Here is a 13,258-nt window from a genome sequence, read left to right on the forward strand (position 1 = left end):
GATATGCATCTTTCCATAGTTAGTTGTATTACACAGGACGACACTTTTGCCAGTGTCAGCAGCTCCATTCAGCAGAAAAAGTCGCCCTGTGTAATACAATGTAACTATGGAAAGATGGATATCATTTTAAAGCTCTCTTTCTCCTCTTTCTGGCGACACCTAAATTGTTGCCCTACGCCTTTTAGTTTTCTTTATTTTCACGATTGAAATTGCGGCCACAGCAATTTCAATCGCGAAAATAGCGAAAACTAAAAGGCGTAGGGTGACGATTTATATATCATTGGAAAGAGGAGAAACAGAGCTTTAAAATGATATGCATCTTTCCATAGTTTCTGCACTGCTCGGAGTCCCTTTAATATTAATCTTGCTGTGGGAATGGACCTACCTAAAATATAAGCTAGTAAACTAAATATATATGTATATTTAGTTTACTAGTTTATCCTTCTACTGCATAGATTTGGCAAAATTGTACAATCATGATTTGGATCATAAGTGAGCATCTTTAGTGGTAGTCAGCAGTTTGTTTTTCCAGTGCGGTAGGATCAGATTCCTGGCATGGATGTCTTGGTGACAGCAGACTTAAGCCTGGTACACCCTTTCAATGATGGTCAATCACTGACCAATTTTAACACTTTCACATAATATGAGGGTCCACAAGGAGGAGGTAAAATTGGTCAGCGATTGGTCAATCATATTTAATAGTGTGTACCAGGCTTAACCATGGAGGCCGATAGGATGGGGTAAGAAGCGCCCGGAGTACTCGTGACATGGCATAAAAATTAGGCAGTTTTCAAACGTAAAGTATAATTATTCACTTTATCCACCACTGCAGTATATCTACGTCTTCTGAGACTTCATCTAAGCCACGAGTCAGTAGATATACGTCTTGTAGCAGAAGCCGTGCTGTGCAGGATTGGGCTCCTGTGCACATTTCTGGCACTATCTGATGCAGCACTAATTGGTGAATGGGAATACATGTTCCCTGAGCTAATGAGATTGATTTTTACTATTAAAAATACTTTTATTTTCTCAGTTCATAGTGAAAAACCCACTCTGTAGCATTATTTCAGAATCAAATATCTTCACCATAAATTGTGACATTGTGACATAATCTAAGTTTTGTGATAAGCGTTAAGAATAGACAAACACAATTTGTGTTTTTTATCTACAGTAGCACTTTTTATTTTTAAACTGGAATTGGTAACACTGAGAAATGTGTTTTTTCTATTTTTTTTCCTTGTTTTCCCATTAAAATTTCTGATTAAATAAGGACATAGCTAAACTGTCAAAACTGCTCTGGTCAATAAGTGAGAAACAAGGTCTGAATGCAAAGTGGTTAAAAAAAACGTAAATTTTATTGGCACCGTTTTTCTTCCCCCCCTACCGATGGTCTACTTCTTCAGTTAGGACCTTTCTTCTCTCCATATTTTTTTAGTTTTTTATAATTATACTTTAAGTTTGAAAACTGCCTACTTTTTATACCGTGCCACGAGTACTCTGGGCGCCTCCTGCCCCATCCTATCTACGTCTTACCCCGATCCTAGGGGTGACCACCTCGGAAGGTGGACCCTTTCTAAGGAGCATCGACCACACATACCTGGACACAAGGCTGAGTGGGGACGGTACCTCCCCACATGCCAAGCAGAATGGTTGCCTTCTGCAACCCACCATTGTGAGTATATCTGACACTTATTGAGTTGTCCTCAGCCACTGTCGATATGATACTGCACCAGGGTGGGCTCCCGGTGTCCTCCTGTCCTTTTCTCTACCTTCTCTACCATAACCTTGGAGGCCGCTGTCTCAACCCTGTCTTTAGTGCAGTGAATACATTAAAGTGGACCTGAACTCTTTCTCAGGATTGAAGGTAAACCTAGAGAAATGCACCCTGTATGTATCTTGAGAGTTTCGCCTGTCTAATTCCCCCTCATCTGTGACTGAGCACAAGTTTAATAATTTGACTGCTGCGGCAGAGAGCTAAATGGTAAACACAGGATCTTAACAATATGTCTGCTTCCTTGAAAGCAGGAAGTAGACACACTGCAGATTTATTGCAGGATTTGTATCAGCTGTAACCAAGAAATGTTTTTCTGTAAAGGTTATTATGCTGCTGCTTTCCTTTTAGAGCAGAGAGGAAGTTCTGAGTTCAGATCCGCTTTAACGCCAGCTCTGCCAGAAACGGCTGCAGAAGCCAGTTACCAATGCACCCTGAAGCAACTGGAATAACTGGCAGACAACAGAGCATGCTAATAACCTGTGCTGGGAGATGCAGAGAGAGAGGCGATTAGGATTCTTACCAAATACGAGCTAAAGGTGTGAGCACCATCTGCTGCATCTGCAGCCCATCCTCCGCTAGTCGCTTTTATGTCTAAAAATACAGAATGATTATTTTATTGTAACGTTTATGCGGAGCTTCTTATGAAAACTGCATAGTTGTTTGATGCGGATGTAGCAAAAAATTGTATGGTTTAAAATGCAAGAGTATGCTTTCAGGCTGGTTCACATATGACATAGCGTGAAAGGCTACGTTTTATGTCACGTTTTATGTTAATGTTGTGTGCGTTTTCTGTGCATTTTTACTACGTCTTTGGTCTGTTTGTGATGCGTTTTTCATGCATTTTGTATGCGTTTGCGGTTTGCACATCATTTTCCACGTGGTTTTTATATTTTCATTCATGCAAATCACTTGGAAGACAACATGAAGCGAAAATACAGTAAAAAAAATTTCGGGGGAAAACGCATATATAAACGCATAAAAAATGCATACTATTGCGCTCCCATTGCCTTTCATTATGTGCGTTTTGTCAGCATTCCTGCATAATATGCAACAAAACCAGCGTTTTTGAAAACGCAGCTTTAAAAATGCATTGAAAACGCATATGCATTTTTTAGGTTTTTTTTTTTTTCTGCGGCACTTTCATTACAGGCAAAAACGCAGCGTTTTATGCAACGCTAGCATTTCTGCTATGTGTGCACCCAGCCCTAGGCATAAACTTGTTGGCTTATAGCCACTTCAGAGAAAGGCTCTAGGTTTTAATATGCGCTGTCCTCAACTCCAGTTTCTGACACACAGTAGATTTTGACTCCAGCATTCTTGTGTGCTTTGACAGCTGAAACCATTGAGGCCTGCAGTGTTCTCTCCAGGCTCTTTTAGCCGGATGCTCCACCCGGCTAGTTTTGGTGAGCACCCGGCTATTATCTGCTCACTATCTCCTGTTCTGTAGGCAGAGTTGCTCACAGAAGCACCTGCCCTGCATTCTCATCTCGCCCCTCCTGGCTACTTTTTCATGCTGCCCGGCTGCTATTTCATGCCACCCTGCTGGAAAAAAATTCTGGGGAGAACACTGACCTGGAACCCACTACAAGGCGCAAATCGCTATCGCAATCGCTAGCGTTTTTAATTAGCATTTTGTAAGCTATTTCCGGAGATTTTGGTAGCGATTTTAAAAAGTGAAATCTTTTTGCCAGTGATTGTGATAGCGATTTGCGATCAGAGATTTTAATCCTGATTGGGCCTTTCAAATTATTTTTTTCATTTACGGTTTGCATTAATTTAAAATCGCACACAAATCGCTATGTGTAGCGAATTATGAGCGATTTGCCAGCGCTTATATACTTTATATTGGAACAAAAACGCTCCCAAAATGCTGCTTGTCCTGCGAATGTGATTTTGCTAATCGCAATCGCTACTGTGGAATTTGTTACTTTTATTTACAATGCCAGAGCGTTTAGGGAAATTGCTAGCGATCCCTAAACGCTCCAAAAAGCGCTCTAGTGAGTTCCAACCCTGAGGAGTGATTTTGATTGGCTCCTCATCCACTTGATCACTACAATTGCATAATTGCCGCTTTTTTGCCCTTAAAATCTATATTTTCACCTCCTATTAACTGCCCCTGCAGTGCTCCTAAAAATGATCTCCATAATTTTGACATTTGTGTACAGAAAACATCTGAATAGAACTGCAACTGTGAATCTGCTGAGGCAGCTCTTCCAATGCAGCAAACCCTGAGGCTTAACCCTTTCAGCATTCCCTGCAAAAGTGAAACCAACTTAAAACTTCAGGGGGAGGGGGGAGGAGTCGGATTTCCATAAATTTTAAAGGGCAAATAAAGTGAGAGGGATGTGGAGGCTGCCACTTCCTTTCTGCCAATACCAGTTGCCTGGCAGCCCTGCTGATCTATTTGGCTGCAGTAGTGTTTGAATAACACCAGAGACAAATCTGACAAATGTCAGAAACGCCTGATCTGCTGCATGCTTGTTCAGGGTGTATGACTAAACGTATTAGAGGCAGAGAATCAGCAGGACTGCCAGGCAACTGGTAGTGTTTATAAGGAAATACATAGGTCAGCCTCCATATCCCGCTTGCTTCAGTTGGCCTTTAATATTTTTTCTCCCATAAAGGTTATCGTGTTGTGGCCAATCTTTTAGAGCAGAGAGGAAGTTATGAGATTAGTTCCACTTTGAGAACAATTTCTGGAATATGCAAGCCATTGCTTGTAACCCATGATGACTAGGGGGGCCGTGTAATTGAGCCCTTGTAGTGAATCCATTGCCCAGCCTGTCTTGTGCAGCAAGATTGATTAATCTTCCACTCTGTATATACAAGAGGCAAGACAAGACACACAATTATATTGCGCTTTTTCTCCTGGCAGACCCAAAGCACCAGAGCTGCAGCCACTAGTGTGCACTCTATAGACAGTAGCAGTGTTAAGGAGCCTTGCCCAAGGACTCCTTACTGATTAGGTGTTAGCTTACTGAACAGGAAGAGCCGAGACAGGTCTTCTGTGTCAGAGGCAGAGCCCTTAACCAGTTCACCTGCAGTGTTTGTTGCCACCAGATGTGGCTTAGTGTTTACTATGCTGAGCACTGCAGTGAAATCGGCCTATTGGCAGCCTGTCTGTGTCGCTGTATTACCCTTCACCTCCACCTGCCTCCCCATTACACATCTATAGGAAAAGGAACTTCATTCTGCCATCTCTCTCTCTTCTATCTCACATTATGTGAACTGCAGGAACCTCGATCTGCATCTCCTTGTCCTAATGAGCCCGGAACATGCAGCCTCCGCCAGCCTCTCAGCCGCTCCACTGAATACTAATGTCACATTCCCAGTGATGGATCCTAATAGTGTCAGCATAAAAGGCACACGGGCTGCGCAGGGCTTTCATGGTCCTCCAGCCTGATCTGAGCAGCGAGCGGCCTGCTAAGGAGGCTCAAGTGTTTGTCTTGTGGAAGGCGACGGCTTTCATCTCCCTTCCTCCTCCTCCAGGGAAACCTGAACAAATCCGACCATTTACAGCTTATTCTCTGGGCTCAGCTACAGAAGCCTACTGTGATGAATAGCGGAAAAGCCGCCGCATGTTCAGACAGTAAGGCGGCTGATTCCGCGTCTGATGCGGCGGTTTGTCCGCGTCAGCATGCAACTGGGTTGTCTGGAACTGGTGGTGCACATGGGAGGAATGGCGTGGGGGCCGCCGCGTGTTCTGACAGTAAGGCGGCGGATTCCGGGTCCAGTGCGGCGGTTTCCCCGCAGCAACATGTCTGGACCTAGTAGTGCACACAGATGGAGAGCTGCGTGCGCGCGCTGCAAGACAAGCTCTTTATACCAATAGGAGGAAGATCAGCTGATCAGGGCGGTCAGCTGATCCCTGCTCAGTCAGTGATTGGTTGATGGGAGCTGGGCGGCGCTGTGGAGCGCTTTAATATATATATATCTCCTGCTGTTAAGTTGCTGGTTGTCTGGCGTTGCGAATGCCTATGTGTTAGCACTCAGACCTTAGTCAGATCCTTCAGTGTGGTGGAACCAGGAGGACCTGGGAATCCACACTTAGCCAGTTACTGTATATCATCTGTGTTATTCTCTAGCATAGTTCCAGGGTGTTGAGGTCACGGCCCTCACACCCCAGACTAGGAATACTGTAGATCATCTGTGTTATTCTCTAGCATAGTTCCAGGGTGTTGAGATCACGGACCTCACACCTCAGACTAGGCCGTGTTCTGATTTCTGTTATGACCTGTAGCGTTCCTGACTATTCTTCTGATCTCTGATTTGGTACTTTGCATATCTGATACTCTGTTGCCGACCCGGCCTGTCTGACCTTCTGGCTGTCACCCCCCGCAGGGTGTCCAGCCTTTCCGCAGGGGTCCCCTGCTCTACAGAGGGGACACTGCTCCTTATCAGTCAGGGACTCCCTCTCCAGGTGTCCTTTACTGCAGTAGAGTCTTCTCTAGTTAATGGACCACCTGCTACCCCGGTGGTCCAAAGGTTACTGTTGCACCAAAACACTTACACACTCAGGTGTCTAGAGGTTAGACATATTTGATTATTGGCGATTCTGCAGATCCCCAATAATCAGGTATATCTGTATTCTTGGGGATACTGCAAATCGCCAAGAATCAGATTCTCTCTCTGGTTGCTGACACCTATCGTTACACCTACCCAGCACCCAATGCTGACTACTGCTTTCATTTAAAGAAGATATTTCCCTGGGTGCCACTGCTTTAAAGTGGATCCGAGATAAACTTTTACTCATTGCATAATTGTGTTCCTTTCATATAGTTTATAGGGCATTTGTCAAGCCAAATAATTTTTTCGTTTTGTTTTAATACTCGAATTCCCTATAAACTAAACAAGCCTCGCCCACAGCTCCTTTTATGCCTTGACACTGTAGCAAGGGCTTATGGGAGCTCAGTCTGGGCAGGGGGAGGGGAAGTTTACTAGCCAGAGATTTCAGAGGCGGAGAAGGGAGGAGGAGATGGGACTGAATGTACACACAGGCAAGCTGATGGCATCCCCAGCTCTCAGCCTGTGACAATGTGACAAACAGAACATGACTGCCCTCATTGTATCACAGGAAGAAATAATCATATTCTGTTAAAGCTGTTTGCAGCTAGATTTGTTGTGTAAACTATCTAAACTTTAGATAAGCTATATAGATAAGTTACTTGTTATAGTTAGTTTTTCATCTCAGGTCCGCTTTAAAGCAACAGGGGCAGTCATACTATCCCAGGAGAAAAAACAAATATATATATAAGTAAATAAATACCTGTTCTACTTACATAACCTATATATTGTACTGCCCAGGTTTTGATTTCTGTGAATTTTATATAGTTATAAACTGTTCCAGGCATATTCCATCTTTACTGCCTCTGACTGAAGCTAATCCTGTCATTTCCTCCCTTAAGGTAGCCATACACTGATCGATTTGCCATCAGATTCGACCAACAGACATATCCCTATCTAATCGAATCTGATCAGAGAGGGATCGTATGGCTACCTTTACTGCAAACAGACTGTGAACCGATTTCAGCCTGAAACCATTCACAATCTGTGGGAGTGGTGGTGGTGCTGCCGCCGCTTCCCCCCATCCCGCATACATTACCTGCTCCGCCGGCGCGACTCCTGGGTCTCCGATCGACGGTTATTTTCCGCATGGCGCGATCGACGGGATCGGATGGAATGGATCGAAATTCGGCGTGTAGCGCGAACGATTGGCAGCAGATTCGATCCCAGTGATCGAATCTGCTGTCGAAACGGCGGCAAATCGGGCCAGTGTATGGCCAGCTTTACTCCTCTGTCTGAAATGGTGTTAGCAGAACTGCACTGTTATTTCAAGGTTGCTTTGTAAACACTTGAGGCTAGCGATGTGTTCTGTTGCAATTCAAAGGAGGGGGGGGGGGGGGGGTGGAGGGAAGACGATGTGTGGAAGACAGAGCGGCTTCAATCGGTCGGCAGGAGTTCTGATTGGTTATGTTTGCGGATCGTTAGGGATATGACAGGAGGGATCCTTAACAATTCCTGAGCAGTGTCGATCGGGGACCACTGTAGGCACATAATAGTCGTCAGCTGATACGGTCGTGTTTGGCCGCTTCAGCGTATGGTTATCGCATATGTGTACATGGATTAAAGGAACAGTATTGAATAACATGTTTTATCCAATTGACACAGGAAATGTTCGGGAAGTGCTGCTAAGTACTGGTGTATACATTTGAATGCTTATATCTTTATTTACTGTTATCTAATTCCTTTCACACTTTTCTGACAGCAGTCTGCTCAAATCTGAGTGAGCCATGAGGGGAGGGGGAATTCTCTCACAGTGCATCTGTTAAAGGACAACTCAAGTGATAAATGGAGGCAGCCATATTTACGTCCTCTTAAACAATACCAGTTGCCTGGCAGCACTATTTATTTGGCTGTAGTAGTGTCTGAATCACACCAGAAACAAGCATGCAGCTAATCTTGTCAGATCTGACAATATAGTCAGAAACACCTGATCTGCTGCATGCTTGTTCAGGGTCTATGGATAAAAGTATTAGAGGCAGAGGATCAGCAGGACTGCCAGGGAACTGGTATGGCTTAAAAGGAAATAAATATGGCAGCCTCCATGTCCCTTTTGTTACAGTTGCCCTTTAACTCTGTGTATGTAAGAGAAAGCTTTGCCTGTGTCTCTGAGTGAGCTCTCTGCAGAGAGCAGAGGAAATGTATCTTATGTGCAACATACACATTTGTAATTGTGTGTGATTCCTGACAGGCTTTTCATATAACTCTGCTTCAATATTACACTGTTCTTAGCCTGTCAGTCTGCAGAGATTCACCTATGCAAATGAGACTTCCAAACTAGCTAAAATCTACACACAATGAATTAAAGCTTTTGCCTCTGATATTTAACATGAAAAGTAGGAAAATGTTTACACAGCTACTTATACATTATTTGTACATTATTTTAGAACACTTGGTTTGATAGTGTTCCTCTGACATTGCAAATAGGACACGAGAACATGTCAGCAGGCCAGAAAAAAAATGTGGGCAACTGTACAGAATTTACCTTAAGTAAGACGAGAGACAAAATGGCTGACCAAAGACAAGATAGAGTCAGAAGTCCACACTTTCTGAGCCAGAGTTGAGCGCCATTAGCAGAAGGGCATGCTGGGAGTTGTCCTGTCACAGTTCTGATTCCACAATCAGTGGCAGTTTCATCTATTCTTCTAATGGAATCATTTCTGCAGTGTGCCTCCTGGTATGAAGTGAACCTGTATAATCTGTCTAGCCACTGTCACATCCAGCGACTGTTATGAACGGGTCATGTGATGGCTGTTTTGTAACGCCTGTCTTGCTTTGCTTCTCTTATCAGAGTACGCTCGATTTGAGGCGAAAATTCATGACCTGCGTGAGCAGATGATGAATCACAGCATGAGTTCTGGCTCGGGCTCCCTGAGGACCAACCAGAAGCGCTCGCTCTACGTAAGGTAAGACCAGGTGAAATATTCCTCATCACAGCGAGGAGGGGGCAGCTGCTTTGGGACCCTGAAGGTCAGGTGGGGACACTCATAGATGCTGCCTTCCTTTATGTCCCATTTCTGTGTTTACAGTGGGCGTTTTTCTCATTCCCCTCAGTATTGCAGGCAAACGACAGTTTAAAAAATGAGAATAATGTAAATGTCAACTCACTTTTTTTTTTTTTTCTTAGAAACAATTTTGTATCTACTCAGAGTAGTTATGAGATAATGAATTATATGTGTAGTATGGATAAAACATAGAACATTAATAGCAAAGAAAAGTCTCATTATTTTTTTTCATTCATATGGATTTATTTATAACTTTGCTCCATTCTGTCATATTTGCAATTTAGAAACCACACTCATTCTTTTAAGATGCAAAACAATGCAGTATTAGTGACCCTTTGAACTTCTCTGCAGGAAAACGGTATCTGAGGCTACGTTCACATTATGAAACGCGGATGGCCGTGCGTTCGGAACGCACGCTGTCTGCGTTTCTATGCGTTGCGTCGCTGATCCCAGTCACTGAAGTGAATGGGTCAGCAGCACGTTTTGGCAAAACAATGCGTGCAGCATGCGTTCCCTGACCGCATGCAGTGAAAACATCAGACAGTGCAGTCTATGTCCTGCGTGTCGGCCTCCTGCATGCGTTCTCGAAACGCGGATGGAAACAAGTGCAGTGTGAATGGGGCCTCATTGTTTCGTTATTTAAGCTCTTCAGAAAACAAGACGAAGTTTGACCAAGTTAGTCGACTAGCTCAGATAAGCTCTTTTGCGTAGATGTTCTATTTGTTAGCTGTACTACACATACAATTAATTACCTCACAAGTGTATTTCCGCTTCAGATTTTCTGTAAAGCCTGGTAAAGCACCATGCAATTTCCTGTCAGATAGATGGGTTGAATAGATCATTTCCAACAGGTCTGATCTGATTTCCAATCGATTTGCCTAGAAGTCATCAGAGAAAAATTGATCAGAAATTCGATCATCTATCGACCCATCTATCTGAAGGGGAAATTGCATGGTGTGTACCAGGCTTTAAATAGTATGATTCTCAAATTTCATCTGTGGTCTTTAGCACTAATCACAGCAAAAATGTTAAGACCGTTTTCACATAGGAGGAGGTTCTTCACATTGCGTCGCACTGAACGCCGAGTGTTGCGGCCGGTCCTGAGACTGCACAACAAGAGTTGCATTATGGGTGCTGCAGTAACCCCGGCAGTGGGGGGGGGGGGGGGGGGTGCAGTAACCCAAAAAGTGAGGCCTATTTTCAATTTTTTTTTTACCTAATTTAACTGCTAATTGACAAGCTTGCCTTTGCTGTATTCAGAGGGGAAGCAGATAACCGTCTCTCCTTTATTTGCTCACGAATTACTTGATTAGGAGCCAATCTGATAATTTGTCCTATATCTGGCAATGATCTCAGTTAGCTTCAGGGAGGTGTAAATATACATTTAAATGACTTCAGATTAGTCTTACAGTGTTCCATATTTGTTTTTCACTGTATTCAATACATTAGGGCAAACATGTAATTTGGAGTGTACCGCCACTTTAACTTAAGAACTTGCAGAGTACATCTACAGAGATAAAACTGAATCAAATGGATGTTTGCTCTGATCTCCCTTGAATGTAGCCGCATCCGTTCTCCCCGCCCGGTACACTCGCGCACACACATGGTTTTTTAAGGAACTCAGCGGGTGGATTGCTTCAGACATCTAAGAGAACTTGGCAGACTCTTCTGTGGATTTAGGCCATCTCGGTTGTCTCCTTGTGTAATCCCAGACAGCCTAATGATGTGGAGATCAGGGCCCTGTGGGGCTCTCACCGCCTCTTCCACAACTCCTTGTTCTCCTTTTATTGAAGATGGCGCTTTACTCCTTCAGCAGTGTGTTTGGGGGTCACTGTCCTTCAGCTGAATGAATGTGGGACTGATCAGATAACTCTGTGAAAGTGCTGCATGATGGATGACTGTCTGTACGTGTCACATCTGGGGAGACCATTTAAAGTGGACCTGTACTCTTGCACAGGACAGAAGGAAAACGCAGAGAGATGCTCCATGTATGTATTTAGAGAGTTCAGCCTGTCTAATCCCTCCCTCATCTGTGTCTAATCACCACCATAATTTGATCTCTCAAACTGTATCAGCTCAGGAATGTCCTCTGCTACGGCAGAGCAGCTAATTGGCTAACTCAGGACATTAACAATATGTCTGCTTCCATGAAAGCAGGATGTAGACACACTGCAGATTTATTGCAGAATCTGTATCCGATGTAACAAAGAAATGCTTTGGTTTAAAAGTTATTATGCTGTTGCTTATCTTTTAGCGTTATCCTGTGTTTACAAATTAGCTTCTCTGCCAGCCTGCTGACACAGCTGAGAGATCAAATTGCACTTCTGGTTAGTCACAGATGTGAGGGGGATTAGACAGGATAAACTCTTTAAATACATACAGGGTGCGTTTGTCTAGGTTTTCCTTCTGTCCTGTGCAAGAGTTCGGGTCCACTTTAATGTGTAACTAGTATATTGTGACCATGTAAGGTTTAAGTTTAAAGTGAACCCGAGGTAAAAATAAACTGATGAGATAAACAATTATATTTATCCTCCTACTCCTAAAAATGACTTTTTAAGACATCCCAGGATTTTATTTTATATTTAAACATTTAGAAAGTCGATTGAATGTTTTGTTGTCTCTGCTCAGTTGCAGTCTATTAAGTGTCCCTAAATGAAAATACATGAACTATATTGACCATTTCTCTCTCCATCTGCTCTCAGAAATATGTAGAAAATGTATGTTGTTACAAAAAACTTTTATGGCTTTACTTTTAAACTTTTATGGTAATTTGCTTATCAGTGATGTTTACTATATTCCTGACAAGCTCCTGACAAGCCAGAAGCTGTCATTTCCAGCCTTAAAAATTAACTATTCCAGGCAGCAAAATAAAAAAAGTAAAACTCCCTGGTTATTAATACGTTTAATACTGTACATACACATGTTTATCTCATCATGTCACATGTCACCTCGGGTACACTTTAAACTATTAGCAGTCCCATTGACCATTGTTTGCCATATGGCTTTCTGTATAAATTATAATGCATATGGATCAAATGGTTGAATAACTCCTACAAGAATATACAACAAGGCAGCAGGACTCTGTTGTTTACATACATAGTTTACATACAGCTACTACATAAAGCACTGCTTGCTGTGCCCGTCTGCAGCCCCGCCCCGCTGTAAAGCCTGCGCTGCTGCTTAAGTGGGCGTTTATTGAGACTGCACTGCACCGTTGTTGACTTCATTCTGAAACAGCGCTAATTGCCTGGATATCCTGCTGATGTTTTGGCTTTAGTAATTTCGCTAATTGCAATTAGAAAGGTCTAGGGTTACATTGTAGTATTTTCCATTAGCCACCTAGAGTGAGCCAAACCAATGTCACACTCTTGCTTAAGTACGGTGTGTAAAACTATGTATGAATAGACCGAAATAGGATTTTGAGCTAAATATACACACACACACTTCAAGATCTGCACCATCTATAGTAAGTTTACTTGGCATGTCCTGTATATTTTAACTTATAAAGACAGCACGGAGGCGTAGTGGTTAGCGCTCTCGCCTTGCAGCGCTGGGTCCCTGGTTCAAATCCCAGCCAGGTCAACATCTGCAAGGAGTTTGTATGTTCTCCCTGTGTCTGCGTGGGTTTCCTCTGGGGACTCTGGTTTCCTCCCACATCCCAAAAACACACAGATAGGTTAACTGGCTCCCCCCTAAATTGGCGCTAGACTGCAACACATACACTACACACTACATACATAGATATAGGACTATGGTGGGGAATAGATTGTGAGCTCCTCTGAGGGACAGTTGAGTGACAAGACTATATACTCTGTGCAGCGCTGCGGAAGATGGTGGCGCTATATAAATACTTAATAATAATAATAATAATAATAATAATAATATTCAAGAGGAACTGTAACCCAGGATTAAACTTCAT

The 13,258-nt window shown here is 43.2% G+C and overlaps 1 protein-coding gene across 17 annotated transcripts in view; it reads left to right on the forward strand.

Moving 5' to 3' along the window:
* DLG2 (discs large MAGUK scaffold protein 2) overlaps positions 1-13,258 on the forward strand; it is a 1,711,631-nt gene that overhangs the window by 1,488,404 nt on the left and 209,969 nt on the right. For all 17 annotated transcript variants that reach the window (XM_068266685.1, XM_068266688.1, XM_068266686.1 and 14 more), the window contains one exon: positions 9,126-9,240. In XM_068266685.1, coding sequence (XP_068122786.1) covers positions 9,126-9,240 — 115 coding nt within the window. The remainder of the gene's footprint in view (positions 1-9,125; positions 9,241-13,258) is intronic.

This window comes from Hyperolius riggenbachi, chromosome 2 (assembly GCF_040937935.1).
Source record: "Hyperolius riggenbachi isolate aHypRig1 chromosome 2, aHypRig1.pri, whole genome shotgun sequence".
Lineage (NCBI taxonomy): Eukaryota > Metazoa > Chordata > Amphibia > Anura > Hyperoliidae > Hyperolius > Hyperolius riggenbachi.